The following is a 23,108-nucleotide window of genomic DNA, read 5'->3' as shown; positions in this document are numbered from 1 at the left end:
GGTTACCTAGTGCAGCAGGACTAAGAGGAATGAGGAAGCTAGTCCTGTTGTGATAATCTGCTGCTAATAAAACACTCATTTTAGTGAAACAGCAACCTACAACCTAGTAAGTTATACATCACTAGAATCAGACTCACAGTCCCTACATCATTCTGCTCTCAAAATCCTGCTAAACGATTCCCTTTAACATTTTTTAAAACAGTTGTCTCAAGTTCTTGAATAGGAAAAATGTCAAATCGCTTGGAAAAATGAGCAACTTTGCAGTGTACCTCCTATTAATACTCCTCTCTGTGCTCAAGGATGGTGAGATTATTAATTTTATAGTGTGAAGTTTGACGCTTAGGTTACCACCCACCCTGCAGTCTCGGTGGACGATTACCTTGTGCCGCTTCAGGCTCTGTGCTTTAGAGCTTGCCTAAAGTGCTCTGAAGCTCGTCTTATCTCCGGATCCAGCTAACCTCAGTCCCCCGGCACTGCTTCCATGCTACAGAGGCAAAGCTGTGTCTGCTAGCAGCATGGGAGAGCGCTTAGTTCAGACCAGCAGAAGTGCGACAATTCCACTGGACCGAACTGTCAATCTTCAGGAGAGCACCACCCCCGGGAAAGCAGGAAGCTGGGAGGCAGGGAGCGATGTGCTCCTGAAGATAGAGCATTAGGACAACCCTTCAAAGCACCATCAAGACCCCGACCCTTATACCTGCTGTACATTCTCTTGTAGGAGGTCCCCCAAAATTTCAACCAGGTCAGAGAATGTTGGTCGTTCCTTAGGATCTCCATGCCAGCAGCTTAACATGATCCGATAACTATAATAAAAAAAAACAATCCTCTATTAGTTCACAAATAAATGGAACTGCAGAATTCTGGGGTAAAAAATGCTTAAAATGTCACAAATTTGCACAAAAATGTGATTTTTGGAATTTCCCAACTTTTTGAAAAGTGTTCGGAGCTCAGACGAGACGCGGAGTGGTGAAGAACGCCTGACAGATTCATGATAATTTATGCCACGGAAGTATCCGTGTATAAATCTCATTATTTCGGAATCAGGGCCTAAGAATGTTGAGAGTGTCCCAATCCAAAATTTGTAGGAGGCCCTTAACTATCATGTATCATTCAGAGTCATCTTCTCCTTACATTAGGCTTAGGGCAAATTTGGGCCCAGGGACAGCTACAAACTCTGCACTCTATAATTAGACTTTGGCTCTGGAGGAACCAGCATTTTCTGAATTACATGCACGGCCCAATGAGTTCAATAGAAGCTGTTTGCTACCCAATTTGTGTAATTGTAATACTTCATAAATATCAAGCTCTTGCTGTTAGGAAAATAGTAAAAATCTACAAATTGAATAATTTTATTGTGTTTACAGACAGTCGCGCTGTAGAGAACTCCAGGAAACATATGGAATGCTGACGGTAATTCAGCAGTAAGTATTCAGTATAAAGCGCTGCGGAATATGTTGGCGCTATATAAATAAAATTATTATTATTATTATTATTATTCAGTTATCCTGCAGCAACCCCGCAGGGGAAATGAAGTATTACACATTGATCATTAAAATAAATGGGCTGTCTGTTTAATTAATGGATCTGTCACGTCCTCTGGAGTTATACTCCTCGTAGTGATTGCCTGCTTGAGCTAATGCATGAAGGTCCTGAACAGGGGAAACTCAGAATTCCCTAATAAAGTATTTGATTTTTTTTTTTAACCAAGTAACCCTATAATGTGAGCTTATATTAATTTGCTCTCAGCATGTATAAGTAAAGAAAAGCGAAAATCAGGATTCTTGTTGCCTGTTCACTACAGAAATGAATGGTTGTCATAGACATCAGTAGGTTTTTTCCCAGAGGAAACTATAAAAATTCTAAAAGTCTAAAAAGTGTCTGCCAGGGATAAATATCAGAAAGTGTCTCCTCCAGGCCTGAGCATTACCAGCAGCGAGCTTGGCACGGTGGCGGCTTGTAATAACTGGGTTTCTGTCCACAGAGGGGGTTCAATGAATGGCTGCCAGGAACACTACGAATACTTGGGTGGAATGATATGTAGCTTTCAGTTGCCTTAAAAGTTGCCAAATTGATAGTTATCAAAAGGAAAATATTGGTGACCCGGTTCAATTCTGATTTTAAGAGTTTAAGAAATGTGAGTTGGCGTCCATATCGTGCTCGTGAGAACGGGCTGATCTTTTAGTGGCATATCGTGTGCCTGACCTATATGTGTTAAGTGGGTAGAAATGTTCAATTTCTCTTACATGTCTATGGTCGCATACTCAGGAGCCCGCATGCGCGTTCCTTCTTTTAGACGTTGACAAAATTCTTCATTAATTTGGACTCCAGGATATGGGGAGGCACCTGTAATGTAACAATATAGAACATCACCGTTTGAAATATTGTGAAATTCAATTGTATTAAAACTCAGTACTAACTGGATTCTGCCGGTGCCGTAACTACTGTAACTTAGAGGCCATGCAACAGCGATACCCCTGGTGGTGGAGAAAGCCTGGCTGTATTTGGGTCAGGCAACTGCGATACCCCTGGTGGTGGAGAAAGCCTGGCTGTATTTGGGTCATGCAACTGCGATACCCCTGGTGGTGGAGAAAGCCTGGCTGTGTTTGGGTCATGCAACTGCGATACCCCTAGTGGTGGAGAAAGCCTGGCTGCATTTGGGTCAGGCAACTGCTATACCCCTGCTGGTGGAGAAAGCCTGGCTGTATTTGGGTCATGCAACTGCGATACCCCTGGTGGTGGAGAAAGCCTGGCTGTGTTTGGGTCATGCAACTGCGATACCCCTGGTGGTGGAGAAAGCCTGGCTGTATTTGGGTCAGGCAACTGCGATACCCCTGGTGGTGGAGAAAGCCTGGCTGTATTTGGGTCAGGCAACTGCGATACCCCTGGTGGTGGAGAAAGCCTGGCTGTATTTGGGTCATGCAACTGTGATACCCTTAGTGGTGGAGAAAGCCTGGCTGTATTTGGGTCAGGCAACTGCGATACCCTTAGTGGTGGAGAAAGCCTGGCTGTATTTGGGTAATGCAACCGCGATACCCCTGGTGGTGGAGAAAGCCTGGCTGTATTTAGGTCAGGCAACTGCGATACCCCTGGTGGTGGAGAAAGCCTGGCTGTATTTGGGTCATGCAACTGCGATACCCTTAGTGGTGGAGAAAGCCTGGCTGTATTTGGGTCATGCAACCGCGATACCCCTGGTGGTGGAGAAAGCCTGGCTGTATTTGGGTCAGGCAACTGCGATACCCCTGGTGGTGGAGAAAGCCTGGCTATATTTCGGTCATGCAACTGCGATACCCCTGGTGGTGGAGAAAGCCTGGCTGTATTTGGGTCAGGCAACTGCGATACCCCTGGTGGTGGAGAAAGCCTGGCTGTATTTCGGTCAGGCAACTGCGATACCCCGGGTGGTGGAGAAAGCCTGGCTTTGTTTGGGTCAGGCAACTGCGATACCCCGGGTGGTGGAGAAAGCCTGGCTGTATTTCGGTCATGCAACCGCGATACCCCTGCTGGTGGAGAAAGCCTGGCTGTATTTGGGTCATGCAACTGCGATACCCCTGGTGGTGGAGAAAGCCTGGCTGTATTTGGGTCAGGCAACTGCGATACCCCTGGTGGTGGAGAAAGCCTGGCTGTATTTGGGTCAGGCAACTGCGATACCCCTGGTGGTGGAGAAAGCCTGGCTGTATTTGGGTCATGCAACTGCGATACCCTTAGTGGTGGACAAAGCCTGGCTGTATTTGGGTCATGCAACCGCGATACCCCTGGTGGTGGAGAAAGCCTGGCTGTATTTGGGTCAGGCAACTGCGATACCCCTGGTGGTGGAGAAAGCCTAGCTGTATTTCGGTCATGCAACCGCGATACCCCTGGTGGTGGAGAAAGCCTGGCTGTATTTGGGTCAGGCAACTGCGATACCCCTGGTGGTGGAGAAAGCCTGGCTGTATTTCGGTCAGGCAACTGCGATACCCCGGGTGGTGAGAAAGCCTGGCTTTGTTTGGGTCAGGCAACTGCGATACCCCGGGTGGTGGAGAAAGCCTGGCTGTATTTCGGTCATGCAACCGCGATACCCCTGCTGGTGGAGAAAGCCTGGCTGTATTTGGGTCATGCAACTGCGATACCCCTGGTGGTGGAGAAAGCCTGGCTGTGTTTGGGTCATGCAACTGCGATACCCCTAGTGGTGGAGAAAGCCTGGCTGTATTTGGGTCAGGCAACTGCGATACCCCTGGTGGTGGAGAAAGCCTGGTTGTATTTGACACCGTCCTAGTAGCTACTTGCTATGAACCATTATGGGGAACTCATTACATACAGGTTTACACACTTACACATCTCTTATTAAAGGGAACCTGTCAAGTTCTGTCGGCGTAGAGCATGATGTAGGGAAGGAAATGGTGGAAAAGATTAAATATTATTTGTATTTAATCATTGAAATCCCTGGTGTTTGTACCTGAGTCCAGTCCTGGTGCTTGTACCTGAGTCCAGTGGGCGGTCCTACTCAGTGATTGACAGCTTTCTGTGCACGTGCAGTCACACAATGAAGAGACTGAGTCGGACCACCTACTGGACTCACATGCATACAAACACCTGGGATTTCTATGAATAAAATGAAAGTTTTACTGAAACCTATATTAATCTGATCAGCTCCCCCTGCTCCGTAACATTCCACCTGCAGATCAGATACAATTTTCAACATGACAGGTTCTTTTCATAGGGAATCTGCCAGCAGGTTGTTGCTATATAATCTGACAGTAGAACGATCTAAGGACAGAGACCCTGATTCCAGCAATGTGTCACTTTACCAGGTGCAGCAGTTATGATAGAATCATAATTTTCTCTTCTGCAGATCTAACAGAGCTCAGTTGTTGAGCTCTGTATAACCCGCCCATACCACAGCTTTATGTGCACATTGTGGAGCTGCTTATCAATGCTGGGGGAAGGTTGGACCAGGAAGCACAAGGCAGGATGTCCTCTAGTGATAATCTCCTGCTGATAAAACACTGATTGTATTGAAACACACACTAAGTAATCTGACATTTTCTCTACTGCAGACCTAGCAGTGCCCAGAATGCTGAGCCCTATATAATACCATCCATACCCATCTTAGCCATGAATGGGCGAGATGGGAATAACTCTTCAAGCATTCTTTAACTACCCAGAAAGGTAGGAAAAGATTTATCAATACTAGATGAGTAACAGGATAATGGACAGGAATAGTAGATAGTCACTGAGGTTACCATTAAGAGGGCGGTGGCTCAATTTCTCTATTTTTTCTTTACAATAGATCAATAAGAGCACATAGGATTTCTGGAAGATTTGATGATCCAAGTGTGGTGGGATTCACTCTTTCATCGAAAATCACATTATTTCATAATTTTAATCATTCATTTTTGCAATTTTGCAACCCTACACATCTCTTAACTATTTACCATTAAATATATTGTTGTGTAGTTCTAATATGGAACGGTAAATAATAAGGGCATAAAATGAGATATTATCCTCAACATTGACAATGCCACACCGAAAAAGGAAAAGTCATGGTATTATGGAAATAATAGGATGGATAGACATGTTAATAATAAAATGTCAATGATGAAAAAAAATGTAAACATTCTCAAAAATCTCGATTTATTCACAATTTAGTATGAGAGCCATGTGCAGTAATCCCTGCAATTACAAGCCTCGGCATGTTATCAATAAGGTTATCAATAGCTGGCTGAGTTACCTGCTTACCAATAGTGGGTGTTCTGCCACACTGAATGCACTTAGGATCACAAATCATCAAGATCCACTGCTGGCAGCTCCCTTTGCAATTAACGACAAATGATGTCCCACATGTGCCTGAAGGGAAACAAGTCCGGAGACGCTGCTGGCCATGGTAGAACTTTAGATTACGTAGACTCCTCACACTAGCACAAGCAACATGCGGCCTGGCGTCATGTTAAAAAATGGCTCCATTGGTTTCACAACAAAATCAATGTAACAGCTGTTAGAATGGCATGAACATTAGAGGGGTCTGACCAGTGTACATTAAGTCACCCAACACCAGAAGGACTGGCGTTCCTTCTCGAAGGCTTCTTCATAGCGCTGCCTACGTTGTTTCCAGACCAATCTCGGGCTATTATAACATACAAGACAAAAGTGAGACTCACTGAAATGGATAGACCTCCATTCCAGCCTCCATTATTCCATTCCAGCCTCGAGTCTCTATTTGGAGACCATATGGGCAGCTCTATGAAGAGGCCTTCCTGGTCTTACTTCTGAAATTATAGTGAGGATTTGCATAGTGTACAGTAGCCAGAGTCCTCTAGCCTTCATTCAAGGTTCACTAGCAGCTCAGCATTACATTGACTTGGTTGTGCAACCAATGGTACAACCATTTCTCCAAAGTGTTCCAGAAGGCGTTTTATCTATGAAAATGTCAGTCTGCATGTCGTTGGTACTAATGTGAGCACTGGCCTGCAGCGTCTCTGGACTTATCTTCAATCGAGCACATCTAGAACGTTATAGGTCGGCAATTGAACATTGAGCTGCCAGCAGTGGATCTTGATGATTTGCAAAAGTGCTGTCATGAGTGGGTCACATCCTCCTGTAAGATTTGGGGTTAGAAGATTAATACATAATGTGAATCACAGATCTTCCATTTAGCCTGTGCATTTGTGTTTCATATTAAATGGATTTCATTTCTTTTTGATGCTGAAGACATTAATGACCCTTTCTATGCTGATTAGAAACTTGCAGTTCCATCTCACAGCTGTTCCTGACCCGGTCATTTCCTCTTGCCATAAAATATGCTCAAACCTTCTCTTCCTTGCCAGTGAAAGTTTTACTTCCTAGCTCCTTGGAGTAGCTGTGCTGAGTTGGAGAGCACTGTTGCTACTGGAGATTGTTGTGTGCTATTTTTGACTGTTGTTTTACTCATTGTATTGTTCCCATTTGTTTTATACATTCCTACCCTTCCCTTTGTACCCTTCTACCTTTGTTGAGTGTTTTGTATGTTGCTGTTTGTTATTCCTGTTTGTCTTACATGTTTATACACTAGCATTTTTGTCCCAAGCCTCCTGGGGAGGGAGAGGGAACAGCTTAGGATATACCAGGAGAATAGTAAGGCTGGTGGCCCAAACCTTCTCACCTTTAGAGGTACCTTTGGGAGCAGGGATAGTTAGGGTCCCAGTCCTAGGGACAGTGCAGGTCCCCTTTCCCTATTTCTGTACAATCACAGCATGACAAGTGCATTCAGCGAGGCAGAATATTTTTTAGACATAACAGCCAAAGCATATACCGTAAATGTGGGGATTTCTCCTTGTGGGGCTCACACTCGATACTGAATATATATGTTTGGAAAATTTTGTTTCCAGTTTTTCATCTTTTGACTATCATTAACATATTGATAGATCATGGGATTTCCATAATTCCACAACGTTTCGTTCTTGGTATTACAATTTTAAGGTTGAATAAACTATATAATGGATAGAATATTTCAGGAAAGAGTTCAAAATTCAACATCTGAAATGAAACAGTCCCCACAATTGACTTACCAAGCGAGAAGATTTCCCATAGCAGCACCCCAAAGGACCAGACATCACTCTGAGTAGTGTAAACCTTATCGAAAATACTCTCTGGCGCCATCCACTTCAGCGGCAGACGTGCCTGTAAGAAATTATAGCATATTAGCATGGAAAAAAAGCCTCCTGGAAGGAATATCAAATTTTACTTTAGATCTCCTGATGATATTAGGACTTAACTAAATATTGCTTTTTTACCAGATCTGTCATTTTCATACAAAACCTTTCATGACTTCATTAGGGAAAAAAAAATACTTTGAAGAGGACAACTCCCTTTTATTAGAAGACAAACTGATCACAGAGTGTTCCATCGCTGGAACCCCCAGTAATTGGCTGTAATCTGTGGGAGAACGCGGTAGCAAGTGGTCAACTTTTCTGCACCACCGGAAAAATGAAAGAGTCACATCCTCCGCCGTCAGCTTCCCTGCACTGACTGTCAGCGCCGCCGGCCGTAAAGCAGAGCACAGCGGTGACGTCACTGCTCTGCTCTACGGCCGGCACTGACAGTCAGTGCAGGGAAGCTGACGGCGGTGGACGTGACAAACATCGGAATGTAAGTATGTAGTGTTTTTTTTTTTTTAACTTTTACAATGGTAACCAGGGTAAATATCGGGTTACTAAGCGTGGCCCTGTGCTTAGTAACCCGATGTTTACCCTGGTTACCCGGTGACTTCGGCATCGTTGAAGACAGTTTCAACGATGTCGAAGTCTTTCCCCGGATCGTTGGTCGCAGGAGAGAGCTGTCTGTGTGACACCTCTCCAGCGACCACACAACGACTTACCAACGATCACGGCCAGGTCGTATCGCTAGTCGTGATCGTTGGTAAGTCGTTTAGTGTAACGGTACCTTTACACAGGTCTCACGAATATGGAGGATTACCTGGCAGCAGGGATACTAGTCCTCCAGTGATAATCTCCTGCTGATCAAACAGTGATTTTATCAAAACATTAGCAAGCAGCAAGTGACACATCACTGGAATCAGGGTCCCTGCACTTAATCCCTTCATAAAGAAAGTGAAAATAAAAGTATCCTAATCGCCAGGGGAAAAAAATTCAGACACATATAAAGCTAGACAAGCTCTGGGAAAGAGGAGTTTTACAGGGAATGTCTCATCAATTAATGAAATACTGTTTAAATCAGATTTTTATGTCTGAACAGGTGCTTACTTACCTAGAGTTGCCAACTCATATACATTCAAACAAAAAGCAGCACACTGTAACGCTAGAACATGAAATATGAAATATGAAAATTGAATTGCATCCTGGCAATGAGAATCGCCTTATCGTGGCTGCCGGGTACACATGAATTGGCCAATTTATGCGCTAAGCATTCTCAATTTTTCATATTTCTAGTGCAGCAATGCAATTAAATTTTCATATTTCATACTTCACGTTTTAGCGTTACAGTGTGCTGCTTCTTTTTTAAATGTGATGATAATGAGACTTCTGAAAAATCTTCTGTAAGGAACAGGAATTCTAAGACTAAAACAGACCCAGTGGTCAGTGTGTATATAGCAAGATTTCTATTTTTTTTAATACAGATTAAAATGTGAAAAAATACTCCAAAAACATTTTTATTTTTTTAATACATTTAGCGCAAAAAATATGATTTACATAAAAGACCATTTTCTGATGATACATTCCTATTAAGCCATTTTGCTGATTATCTGAAACGTGTGGCAAAGTCACATGGTAGTTCTTGATACTTAGCATGAAAAGAAAATATCGACATGTTAGTAACCCATGATGTAATTTACTAAACCACAATGATTTTGAGGCAAAGAAGTACTAATAAAAGTGATCTGATATCCATCGTTGCGGCCAAAGTTCGGGCCTGTAATTGCTTCCTGTGCCTCTATCTGAAGCACAAACACTTTGAAGAAAGCCTTGCACTAACCCCTCAGCATGATGCAATGCTAATTAGATGAAATAACCTAGGGATGCGGGCTAACATTTTGATTAATGGCCCTTACATACTCTTGTTGCTGTGAATAGTGTTTTGTTTGTAATCTAAATCACAATTACATCTGTAACGTATTCCCTCCATATCCTGAGACCTGTGCACGAGGCGGCGTGTGAGCGCGTAGACTGGCCAGCTGTAGGGTATGACATAGAGCGCTGATCTATTTTGCCAGTCGAATAATTAACGCTAATCATAGACCTGATTGCTTTCATCTTGGCATAGACCTATTAAGCAAACCCTCACCATATCCCAAAGAATCAACCAAAACTCATCCAAAGACCAAAGTGCTCAGTGACGTAAGACAGAGATGATAGGGGTCATCCAAGTTTATATAAATAATGCTTAACGGGGTATTCCCATCTCTAAGATCTGTGGAGATCAGACTGAACTAAAACAATCCATCTTGTCTTCTTCCTGAGAAATCTCGCTTACAACAAGATACATTTCTGCTGACTTGACATTTCCTTTTATGGAAGTAATCATGTGTGCATTCCTTCTTTCAATAGCAGCCTTTATTCACCTTCTAGATGATGTAACTTTCTACTGATAAAGACTGGTATAGATTGTTTATGTAAGAGATAGTGAAATATGAGCGCTTGTGCGCATGTCTGTAAAAGTATAATTCTTTTCTATATAAAGGGAGGGCAAAGCCCAGAGAGAGAGATGTGCTCCTGGGCTTCCCTTGTATATGATCACACAATACCTTGTTTGCGTGTCATTTACTCAGGATCCCTACCTCTAGTAAGCCAGGGACTGAGAAGGACTTAACATTTCTTTGGCGCACCGAACGGGGACCCGAGATGAGAGTATTTGCTCGAGATTCACCTGCGGATACGGACAATGGAGATCTGGGATAATGGACGGCAAATGAACTGAAAAACCTGGCCAGGTAAGAGACATTATTAGTTCTCTTTTATCTGCCTTGTATTATCCGAAAGATCTCTATGAGCCGTGTCACGCTGGGTTAGTCTAGTAGTGAGTAGATACCTATAAAACTCGGGTTACTATATTGTATAGATTTATGAGTCCTGTCCCTGGCAGTGTGTGAACAGTGTGAAGGTTGTGGTATGTTGTGAAAGAAGAGCAAAAGTGCGTAGAAAAATAAGCCGAAATAGTTGGGGTATAAGCCTTATACACGGAAGTCAGCCTAACTGGGTCATGTGGTTGCGTCCTTTCGGGGAGACCTCCGCCCATGCTTGACTCTCATTTAAGTGCTTAACCTCCTTCATTTCTGGATAAGGTTTGATAGAATGAGCCCAGGACGCGGGTCCATGAGCCTGGGACAAGTATGCTAACTGACACAGAAAGTTTTGTGATCTGTATGGTGTTGCTGGGTCTGTTTGCGTGCATAATAGCACTTAAGTACATTCTGCACATTAGAAAGAATGGAGCAGATCAGCCCTTCAATATTTTAGCTCCCTAGGAGAGAAGGCAACGAGACATCACCTAGGATAAGTGATTGTCCAAACGTCACCTGGGGTAGAAATAGCTAATATTGAAAAAAAAAAAAAAAAAAAAAAAGAAAAATGGGAAATAAACAGACAAAAACCGTCTTAGGACAAGTGGAAGCAGCAGATATCATACAGGAAAGATGTGGGAAGACAGTCAGAAGTCAGATTAGAAGGGTAAGAGAAAAATTGGGAATTTCAGAAGCACTTATGTTTAGCACTGAATGGGAAAGACTGAGTAAAGAACGAGGTGGAATTATCAAAGACAATGGGTGGGAAGAAATCATACACTGTATGATAGAGGTCTCAAAAACAGCTAAAGAGGAGAATTGGAAGTATGATCCAGACACTTCCAAATGGATTATGGGGAAGGGAAAAAGTTGTGACATAATCCCACCACCTTACCTAGATCCAAAAGCCCAATCATTTGTACCATCTGGAGGAGCAGAAGGAGGAAAACAATTTCCAGCCTTGTATCCCAATCTTGGTGGGGTAGGAGGATGGGTATGTTCACACTGTGGACAACAAAATCCAGATTGGAGAAATGATTGCCTAGTCTGTGGTACACCTAGACATGGCGCTGTACTTGCCCCTGTTAGGGTAGTACCAAGACCCTTTAGGGAACCTGGTGCTGACGGGGTAATGGGAACTAGATATCACCAGACCCGACAGTATTTTCCTTGGTCCCCTGCTGAAGGTATGTCCCTCCTGCATAATGCGCCTGATCCCACTCAATATCCCATCCGATTTGCACAATACATACAACAAATCATGCAGACTCATGCTGGGGTCTGGGCGGACGGGGAAGAATTATGTAGAATGAAAATGTCCCCCGGACTTTTTCAGGAATTATTGACACACCTACAGCCCAATAGACCAGTGGCAGAAGGGGGTGCCTTACAGACAGAAGCATCAGGTACCCAGTTCACAGAGGCATTAATAATTTTCATGAGAGAAAAACAGAGGGAAAGGGGATCTACGGGTGTGATTATGCAGAAATTTGGGCAAGGTATTGAAGAATATAGTCAAGAATTAGAAAATAGCTTTAGGGATGAAGGATTGGATTTGACTGATGCTTCAGTAAGGAGACTTTTTACAAAACAATTAATAGAGGGGCTAGATCCGAAAATCAGAGAAAAATTTAAATCCTCTACTCCAGATTGGAGAACAATTGAACAACCAAATATTGTGAAACAACGATGTTTAGGAATAGTCATGGATATGAGAGAGAATCGTAAGCCTGTTAGAATAGCACAAGCTAATACAGGAGGAAGAGTGAAACACAACTTTCCTTGCCACTACTGTAAAAAGCCAGGTCATTTCCAAAGAGAGTGCAGGAAGAAGTTGGCAGATATAAAGTCAGGCAAATTTGTTCCCAGAAATAACCCTCCCCAAACGGACAACCAGCAGAAATCTACCATCATAGATGGTCCCATACCAGATTCAGATTGACTCGATGTGTTACAAACTTCCCTACCAGCTAGAAGACCTATGATACAGGTGAATGTGGGGGGGAGAGAGATTCCATTTTTGATAGATACAGGTGCAACTTCCTCAATTTTGAATCAAGATTTTCTTCCGAATCCGGAAGATATTTCAGAACAAACAACTTTTGCTGAGGGTTATGATGGGGTAATTCGAACACTGCCATATACTGTGCCCCTAGAGGTCTCATTAGGACCTAAATGTTTTGCATCCAGATTTTTGTATGCCAGAGGTGCCCCAACATGTTTGTTAGGAACTGATGTCCTAAAGAAATTAGAAGCTAACATCAATTTTAGGGAAGATGGCATAGTTATACTGACTATCCCTGATGATGCAGAAACATTAGAACAATATGTTAGAATTCAGGCTTTTGAGGATTATGCTGAAGAAAAAGAGTACACCACAGATCTAGACCTCTCAATGGTCCCAGAAACACTGTGGGCACAGGGTGACACCGATGTGGGACTATTGCATATCTCTCCTGTAAAACTATCTGTGCAACCAGGAACTGTTCTCCCACAGCTCAGACAATACCCTGTGAGTGCCCAGCAGGAACTAGCGATTACAAAACAGATAGAGGGATATAAAGAGAAAGGAGTTTTGGTAGAGATACAATCACCTGCTAACACTCCTCTGTATCCAGTCAAGAAGAGAACTCTTGATAAGAGTTCTATGCCCAAATATCGTATGGTACAAGATTTAAGAGAAATAAACAAAGTTCTAGATCCAATCACCCCAGTTGTACCCAATCCTCATACGTTACTATCACAGATACCAGCTAGTTCTCAAGTATTTACTGTAATAGATCTTTCAAATGCATTTTTCTCGGTTCCTTTACACCAAGATAGTTGGCATTTGTTTGCATTTACATTCAAGGGCAAACAGTTGGCGTGGACACGCCTTCCACAGGGAATGATACACTCCCCTACTCTTTATTCAAATGCCCTACAAACAGTCCTCCAGAGGTTTGAACCCGAACCACAGGTAGTAATTTTGCAGTATGTGGATGACCTACTACTTTGCTGCCCAGATCTAGAAACTGCAGAAAGGTCCACTGTGAGTTTACTATGTTTTTTAGAAAAAGAAGGGTGTAAAGTGAATAGACAAAAGCTACAAGTTTGTCAGACCAAAGTGGTCTTTCTAGGTCATTGCATTTCTCAAGGTAAAAAGCATCTTACACCACAAAGAACTGAAGCAATAAGACAGATGAATGAGCCTAGAAATCATAAACAGCTACGAGCATTTTTAGGAATAGTGTCTCATTGTAGACAATGGATTATACATGCCAGTCAACTAATGCAACCACTGTATGACTGTGTAAAAAGTGAACCTTATTTGTTGACAAAAGAAGGTCAGATTTCGTTCCAACAATTAAAAGATGCCCTTGTTTCAGCTCCAGCGTTAGGGCTACCAGACTACACCAAACCGTTTCAGCTTATGGCTGCAGAAGTTGATTCCCATGCTACAGGAGTTCTTACCCAGAAGCATGCAGGGAAACAAAGACCAATTGCATATCTTTCAGCAAGGTTAGATCCCGTAGCTAGAGCAGCGCCAACCTGTGTACGTGTAGTTGTTGCTGTCTCACTATTGTTGGACAAAGCATCAGAAATTGTTCTAGAGTATCCACTCACAGTTCAAACTACACATGATGTTTATGGGATATTAAACCAGGTCCAACCAAAACACATTTCCATGGCCAGACATTTGCGGCTTCAGTGTTCTTTGCTGCTCCCCTCTACTATCACATTTGCTAGGCTTCAGACTCTCAATTTAGCTACACTGCTACCTCTCGAGTCTGAAGGGGGGAATAAGGACACTGATACACACACAAATTTTTTCCCTACAGACACACATGATTGTACAGAGCTCATTTTACAAGAAACGGTAGGCTTACCCAATGTATCCGAAACACCACTTCAAAATCCAGATTTAGAGCTGTTTATAGATGGTAGTAGGTTTGCAGATGACACAGGTAACTTCCATACAGGGTATGCAGTTGTGTCAGAATCTGAAACTCTCAAAGCAGAACCACTTCCACCGAAACAGTCTGCACAAGAAGCAGAACTAACAGCATTGATTGAAGCTCTTAAAATAGCTGAGAACCAGACAGCTAATATATACACTGATTCTAGGTATGCACATGGTATTGTGTTTGATTTTGGAGTAATCTGGAGAGCTAGAGGTTACATGACAGCGTCAGGACAACCTGTAAAACATGCTTCTCTGATCAAACAGATCTTAGAGGCTGCACAAGAAACAAAAGAAGTAGCAGTAATCAAGGTAGCTGCACATGTGAGACTCGACACTAGGGAATCTAGGGGAAATGATAGGGCTGATAAAGCAGCCAAAGCAGCAGCTGTCAAACCCTTACAACAGGTTCATACTGTAAACCCCACAGAAAATACTGAAGATAGACTGAGACAAGCACAGGAAGATGCAGGAGAAGAGGAGAGGGACAGGTGGAAAAAGGAAGGGGCAGAAGAACAAGCGGGAATTTGGAAGAAAGATGGACTAATATGTCTACCTAGAGCCTGGTACCCGATAGTAGTTGGTGGATTACATCACCCTACGCATGTGTCTGCAAATGCAATGACACTACTGGCAAAGCAAGTCTGGTTGGCTCCAGGTTTTGGCAACTATGCAAGAGACTATTGTGCTGCATGCGCTATATGCCTGACACATAATCCCGGACAGACAGCAAAGACCCCTATGAAGCACCACGTCCGACCTCTCTACCCGTTTCAGCGATTACAAATAGACTTTATCCAGCTGCCAAAAAGTAATGGGTATGAGTATGTGTTGGTATGTGTGGACATGTTCTCGGGGTGGCCAGAGGCCTATCCAGTTCGGAAGGCTTCAGCTAAAAACACTGCTGTAAAGCTAGTTGCCGAACTGATACCCCGTTACGGTCTCCCTGAAGTGATCGAGTCAGATAGGGGTACTCATTTTACTGGAGAAATATTTCAAAATGTACTGAAAATGTTGGGTGTTGAAAGTCAGTTACACACTCCGTACCATCCTCAAAGTTCTGGTAAGGTGGAACGCATGAATGGAACTTTAAAATTAAAAATACAGAAAGCCATGGCTGAAACAGGAAAGCCTTGGACAGAATGCCTTTCACTGGCCCTTTACTCAATACGCAATACCCCAAGGGGTAAGACTAAACTGTCTCCATATGAAATTTTGTTTGGCAGGACTGCCAATTTAGGATGTTATTTTCCACAGCAACTTGTGTTAAATATTGAGTCATTGACTTCTTATGTGCAAAATCTTCAGAAACAATTAACTAAGGTGCATGCACAAGTTTTTGCTTCCCTTCCAGATCCTGACAACACAGAAGGAAGTCACAAGTTGGAACCAGGTGATCAAGTCTATGTAAAAAGACACACCAGAAAGGCTCTAGAACCAAGGTTTGACGGACCCTTCCAAGTCCTGTTGACAACACCTACATCAGTCAAGCTTGAAGGAAAGGCATCATGGATACATGCAAGCCATTGCAAGAAAAGCAGTATAAACTCATGATATTGATGTTAATAATGATAACCTCAACGGAGGCGTGGGATAGACTGAATTCTCTAGCCCCTTTGAACAATAGATTCGTACAACATCATAGAAAATTAGTGCATGACTTGTTAAACAATACACAAACCCTGACAGATTGTTGGATCTGTACCCATTACTTATTGCAAAACAAAGAAAAGGTTGCGAGAGTTAAACGGAAGAATTAATACTAGATTTGATTCTCTTATTGAATACAAGCATGTACATGTGTAATACCAAATAAAGGCTTTGTCTTTGGCCCTGTGGTAATAAAATAAATAAAAGAAAATGTCAAAGGGGGGAATTGTGGAGATCAGACTGAACTAAAACAATCCATCTTGTCTTCTTCCTGAGAAATCTCGCTTACAACAAGATACATTTCTGCTGACTTGACATTTCCTTTTATGGAAGTAATCATGTGTGCATTCCTTCTTTCAATAGCAGCCTTTATTCACCTTCTAGATGATGTAACTTTCTACTGATAAAGACTGGTATAGATTGTTTATGTAAGAGATAGTGAAATATGAGCGCTTGTGCGCATGTCTGTAAAAGTATAATTCTTTTCTATATAAAGGGAGGGCAAAGCCCAGAGAGAGAGATGTGCTCCTGGGCTTCCCCTGTACATGATCACACAATACCTTGTTTGCGTGTCATTTACTCAGGATCCCTACCTCTAGTAAGCCAGGGACTGAGAAGGACTTAACAGATCCAATCCCAACATGTAGTAGGTGCAATAATAATAATAATAATGTTACCAAATACCTCCAATTAGAAATAGTATTGTATAGTTCTTCTGATTCGCTATGTCGCTTACCCCAATGTGCACTATACAAGTGTTTTCGATGTGGATTTTGAAAAAAAATTCTGAATTTTTTTGAGGATTTTGAAGTAGATTTATGAGATTTTGCAAACCTCATTGCAGAAAAAATGAAGAGACGTCACTTTTTTTGAGTGGAGTCCACTAGGACAGGTGATAAAAGTTAGATCGCTGGTGTCCCACTGCTGGTCAACCCCACTAATCGGGAGAAGGTCCCAGAATCTTCTTGGTGGTTGGAGTGGGAATGAGGACATGTGACCTGGAATAGAGCAGTGGTTACACATGCTCAACACTGATCCATTAACATTGCATTTTTCTGTAATTCTGCTGAAAGGGCCCGATCCAAGGGGCCCCACATGGTGACCTTATCAAACATTCCAGATGGTAGGGAAAGGATACCCCAGAATGATGTGTGCCGTCACATCAAATAAAATAATACCAGTATACTGTATGTTACCCGCACTTTGCTTCTAATTAGAGGAGCTTCCTAATTAAAATGTTCTGCTGCTCATTCTTCTATTTCCTGACAAGATTTCAGGCCTTTCATCCAATTACTTAAAATAAGTCTGATTCTCCTTCCATCACCGAGTTTGGAGGAGAAGATATTTACTTACACTTCCTTTCCTGACGTAATCAGGATCTTTGTAAATGTCTCTTGCCAGACCAAAGTCGCAGATTTTTACAACATTGTTTTCAGACAATAGGATGTTCCTGGCAGCCAAGTCTCTGTGAATGCACTACAAGGAACGGAAAAAAGTTCATGTCATTCTAATTACTGTAGGACAGTCATAATAGCACAATACACCTTCAATGAATGGTCGCAATTCACAACACAACTGGGCAGTCAGACATATCAAACAATGATGTGACAATGACGGAAAACCCCCTGGAAACCCCCCGATGTACACCCAAAGTATATCTATAAATATGGAGAATGAGGCAGCACATCCCATGAAATCAACCTTTTATTAGTATATCCATAGTTATCCATTAACCTGGTGTTTGCGATATGGACAGGGGCGTAAAGATTGGGTGTTTCTGATATGGGCAAGGGTGTAAAGATCGAGTGTTTGCGATATAGGTAGGGTGTAAAGATAGGGTGTTTGTGATATGGGCAGTGGCGTAAAGATCGAGTGTTTGCCATATGGGCAGGGGCGTAAAGATATGGTGTTTGTGATATGGGCAGGGGCGTAAAGATCGAGTGTTTGCCATATGGGCAGGGGCGTAAAGATCGGGTGTTTGTGATATGGGCAGAGGCGTAAAGATCGTGTGTTTGTGATATGGACAGGGGCGTAAAGATCGAGTGTTTGCAATATGGGCAGGGGCGTAAAGATCGGGTGTTTGCGATATGAGCAGGACCGTACAGATCGGGTGTTTGTGATATGGGCAGGGGCATAAATATCAGGTGTTTGCGATATGGGCAGGGGCGTACAGATCGGGTGTTTGTGATATGGGCAGGGGCGTAAATATCAGGTGTTTGCGATATGGGCAGGAGAGTACAAATCGGGTGTTTGCGATATGGGCAGAGGCATAAAGATCGAGTGTTTTCGATCGAAGGATCGATGCGAAGGAAGGAAGGATCGATGCGAAGGAAGGAAGTCGACGACACTAGCGCTATTTTCAGCTGAATGTACGTCTGAGGATTGTGGCATAGGGAGCCATGTATGCTCTCTAAAATGTAGTACAGCTCTCGGTACTGCACTTGCGATACACAGCAGGGGACGTCAACATGCACATCACTGCCATATGCTGCCCTGGCTCCCTGCACCAGCTATGAATGAGAAGAAGTTGCATGTTGTAAAAGCAGATAGAGGGAAGATTTTTTTTTATTGTGTTGGAAAAAGGAACTAGGGCAGAAGACAGTATTAAAGGAAGGGGCCAGGATGAAGGACGTTATTACAGGAAAGTGCCAGGATGGGGGGCATTATTAAAGAAGTGGGTCAAGATGGGGGACATTATGAAACAAAGGGGACCGGAGAGAATACATTATTTCAGGGCAGGGGACATTATTACAGGAAGCAGCCACCAGGACAGAATAAATTATGAAATGAATAGGCAAAAATTGAACACATTATTACAGGTAGGGCCAGGACAGTGGTTATTGGAGCGCACAGCCAGGGCAGTGGGGTACTCGGTACCGGGTCCGGTCTCAAGGGGGATGTCACGGTGGCTGCGACCCGGTCCGTGGCCCTGGGGCTCAACGTTAAGGGGAATGGTCTATAAAGGGGAAAATGGAGGGTTCCCTTGTCCCAGTAGAGGTCTGTGAGCCTTTCCATCTAGCGCTTGCTGTATGTGAGGTCCCTGCTGCCTGAAGCTTCCTGCAGAGTCCTCTATTCCCCCTGTACTGGGACAGGTACCTGCATGACGGGCAGCTTGAGCCTTTTTACAGGGACTCTATCATGCCCCGGGCTCCTCAGGTGCTGCAACGTCTCAGGCGTGGTGCGGGCAGTTAACGTGTAGTGTTGTGCCCTCCAGTTTTGCTCTGTGTCCTAGAGTTTCCACAAAAGCCTCGGGCTCCCGGTTCCCGGCTACTGCACTCTGGCTCTGAGGGTGTCCTTCCGCTATTCCCCTCTGAGCCCTGTTCCTCTTTTGCTCCTTCCCTTCCGGCTCCTCCACATTCAACCCCTCAGGTCTTCCTCCTTCCAGAGGCTGCAGCTCCCTCGTGGCTGCCAGGCCTCTCTGTCTGCACTCAGTTCCAGATTTCCTTCTACTTCAGTGTCTCTCTCAAACTGTTCTAACTCCTCCTCCAGGTCAGGATACATAGCTTAGGGAAGCTCCCCTGAATCCGGGTCCTGTGCTCCCCCTCCTGGACTGGACTTGGAATGTGTTGCATGCGAGTGCCTTACCTGGTGAAGAGACATTCCATTGCCTCTGAGCATGATATTACCCTCCCCGAAGGGAAGGCAACATCACTGCAGCAGCCGGTCACCTGGGGTGCTGCATTATTATTAAACAAATGGGCCAAAATGGGTGACATTATTACATGAAGGAGCCAGGATAGGGGACAATATTACAGGAAAGGGGTAATGGTAGGGGACATTATTACAGGAAGGAGCCAGGATGGGGGACAATATTACAGGAAGGGGTAAGGATAGGGGACATTATTATAGGAAGGGGTAAGGATAGGGGACATTATTACAGGAAGGGGTAAGGATAGGGGACATTATTACAGGAAGGTGCCAGGACAGAATAAATTATTAAACAAATAGGGAAAAATGTAACAAATTATTACAGGTAGAGGCCAGGATGGAGAACATTATTAAAAAAATGGGCTAAAAAGGGAAATATTATTATAGGAAGGGGCCAGGACAGAGGTTATTATTAAACAAAGGGGCCAAAATGGGTGACATTATTACAGGAAGGAAACAGAATAGGGGACAATATTACAGGAAAGGGGTAATGGTAGGGTAGGGGACATTATTACAGGAAGGAGCCAGGATGGAAGACCTTATTACAGGAAGGGCCCAGGATGAGGGACATTATTACGCAAAAGTGCCAAGATGGTGGACATTATTAAAGGAATGGGTCAGGATTGGGGATAACATTACCGGGTGGGGGCTGGGACATTAAACAAAGGGGCTAGGATAGCAAACATTATTGAAGAAATGAGTCAGGAGGGAGACCATTATTACAGGGTGGAGACATCATTAATAATTAGGGCCAGGATGGGGAACATGATGAGAGACATTACTAAAGAATGGGGCCAGGATGGCCACAAAGGGGACATAAGCAATAGTACTGTATGGAAGCTACAGAGGAGGCATTTCTGCTGTGAGGGGGTCACAAAGGGAGACATCACTACTGTAATATTATAAGTGAGGAATCGGAGGTCCTGTAAAAGTGATCGGTCATGGATGTCCGTGTATTACTGCAGAGATCCTGCTGGAGGAAGTCATGGTGGTCTGCACTGAATGTGGGAAATGCTTAGATTTTGAGTTTTCCAATCTGTCGATACAAGATTACCAAGACGTAACTTTAAAACCAGGCAACAAATCCATTTCTGCTGTCGGCAAAGGAAGGTCTAACTCCCACCCAGGACCATACCCCTTAGCCAACCTCAGGACACCCACTTTGAGTGAGGTTTACACCACGCATCCCTCCCAGTGGTGATCTGGGGTGCTCCAAATTTACTGGGATTGTGTCTCAAATTCAGGAAAGTCCTGGCAAATTTGGAACAGTCATCAGGTATGAATAATGCGATGAGTCTGTATGTTCCACCAGTATTTGCATGGGTTTCCTCCTACACGCCAAAAACATACTGATAGGTGGTTTATATTTCGAGCCCCAATAATTAGGACAGTGCTAATGATGCTTATAAAGTGCGGTGGAATTAATGGCGCTATGTAGGCAATACATAATAAATAATAATAATAAAAATAATAATACATTTCTTCTGCAAGTACTGTATCATGTATTCATGTAGTGGCCACAAGATGTCAATGTTTCTTTCTCGATGGACACAAAGAAGGTAAAGGAACTCATTGAAGAAATACTAGAATTTAAGAAAGTTTGATCTTTATCTTCCACTTATGTCATTCTAGACAGATTTCCACAGATACCGTCACTGGGAGAAATGCTCAATTTTAGACAAATATTTCCCCAGGTCCCCGACTGTAAGTGAACACTCAGTTCATCTAAGGACAGGCAAAGTCAGTGCGGTATGGACTCAGACATGGTGAATTAGTAGGATACTATGATAATCTGTTAGGACTTCCCCTAAAGGTGGTTCACAAGGCAAATCTCCGAAAACAACATGAAAGGGTTATCTAGGGCCAATGATTTGCAGAGTATGCAGCCATTACAGGGATCTCTCATTACGGTGAAAGCCACATTCCGTGCCAAAAATAAAATATAAAAACCATTAATTATTTTATAAGTATAGGAAATTACACTAACTCTATGAAAACACGAGTCCACCCAAAATCTGATAAATGATCATAAACCGTATAGAAAAGTTCATTTCATTTTCCCAACCACCTTGGATCACAATTCTAACAAGTCTATTAAGTATGAAAAATGACGCTTTCCTTTCCCTTAAGATTTCCATAACATTCATCTTAATACTTTTTGTCTACTTTGGAAATAACATTCTTGTTACAAGAATCACCTGACGATACATTGAGCGCATGGTTTTTTGGATGGGACTTTCAGCGATCAGATGATTTGCATTGTCAGCAGGCAGCAAGTGCTCAATCTCCCTGCAGCGCCACCCCAGGGGACATTAAGTATTACACAATTCTCAAACAGGCTTTTTATCAAGATTGATGTATGAAATGCCCATCTTGATGAACTTCCCCCATAGGTTAGGAGTCTGGTGTATCCATGAAGAGATTGTGCCTGTTGATCCTTAGGGCAGTGATTTGAAAATTGCCACTTCAGAGACAGAGAGGACTTAAGCTCTAGAGCCACCAAATGTCAGTAGCAATCCTAATATTAACCCCTGCCACTTGACTTAGGAAAAGAGCCAAACCAGGATCTCTATGTGCAGAAACATGTTTCGGATCGTTGCCCATCCTCAGTGCAAAGCAGAAGATCTGCTATGGGTCAGTCTCTGACTGAGGTCCAAGGGGTGATGTCTTGAGAAATGCCTTGCTAAAGGGTCGATATTGACTTTTATGATTGCTACTTCCAATAAGTGGCGCTAGAGTCAAGTCTGATCACCCGTCCACTTTAAGACTTGTTGCGCCCTGTAGAGTGAATTCCTTCTGGTAACTGTCCGGTCCCTCTTCTGTATCTATTTTCTATCGGAGTCTCCTGCTTTTCCTACATATCCAGCCCTGGAATGACGTGGATAGATGGATTCTTCACGTTGGCGCTACATTTTTAACGTAGATGGTTAAACTCATGAAATGAAGCGTGTCCACTCCATGTATCTGATCCAATTACACAATGGTACAACTCTGGGAATACAATCATTTTGCTCAGTAAAATCATGTCCTTCCTAAATAATGATTCTTTCTTACCTTCCTAGATGATAAGAACTCCATTCCGCGAGCCACCTGGAAACTATAGCAGATCAGATCTTCCATGGTAAGAGGACTTTGCCACAAGTCTTTCACTGCACGAAGGGCACATGGAAAAGCAGGCAATTAATAAGTTATTGTTTCTTATAGCATTTACCAATAAGATCAAGTACCGTAATTGTCACTTTAGTAGCTATTCCCCAGGTTAATCATATGCACTTTAGAAGAATTTATCATAACCTCTACCCTCTACAGTACAGTAATTGAAAATCATCAAATTTGGCACAAGCTGCATTTGTACAAAAACATTATGACTTTTGCCCACTTGCTCTTGCTCCAGTACTTTTC

General features: G+C 43.1%; 1 protein-coding gene and 1 long non-coding RNA gene across 2 annotated transcripts in view; one reads left to right on the top strand and one right to left on the bottom strand.

Annotated features, from left to right (window-relative positions):
- The window catches only part of FLT4 (fms related receptor tyrosine kinase 4), a 245,652-nt gene that overhangs the window by 14,357 nt on the left and 208,187 nt on the right, over positions 1–23,108 (bottom strand). Inside the window, exons 22-26 of the mRNA XM_069763596.1 lie at positions 22,761–22,855; positions 17,412–17,534; positions 7,518–7,629; positions 2,244–2,343; positions 698–803 (exon numbers count right to left, since the gene is read on the bottom strand). Of these exons, the coding sequence (XP_069619697.1) occupies positions 698–803; positions 2,244–2,343; positions 7,518–7,629; positions 17,412–17,534; positions 22,761–22,855 (536 nt within the window). The remainder of the gene's footprint in view (positions 1–697; positions 804–2,243; positions 2,344–7,517; positions 7,630–17,411; positions 17,535–22,760; positions 22,856–23,108) is intronic.
- On the top strand, positions 9,877–16,269 carry LOC138675431 (uncharacterized). Its single transcript, XR_011320680.1, has 2 exons — positions 9,877–10,396; positions 15,763–16,269. It is a non-coding gene; the product is annotated as an uncharacterized lncRNA (long non-coding RNA).

Source organism: Ranitomeya imitator, chromosome 4 (genome assembly GCF_032444005.1).
Source record: "Ranitomeya imitator isolate aRanImi1 chromosome 4, aRanImi1.pri, whole genome shotgun sequence".
NCBI classification, from domain to species: Eukaryota; Metazoa; Chordata; class Amphibia; order Anura; family Dendrobatidae; genus Ranitomeya; species Ranitomeya imitator.
This window is presented reverse-complemented; position numbering and strand designations above follow the sequence as displayed.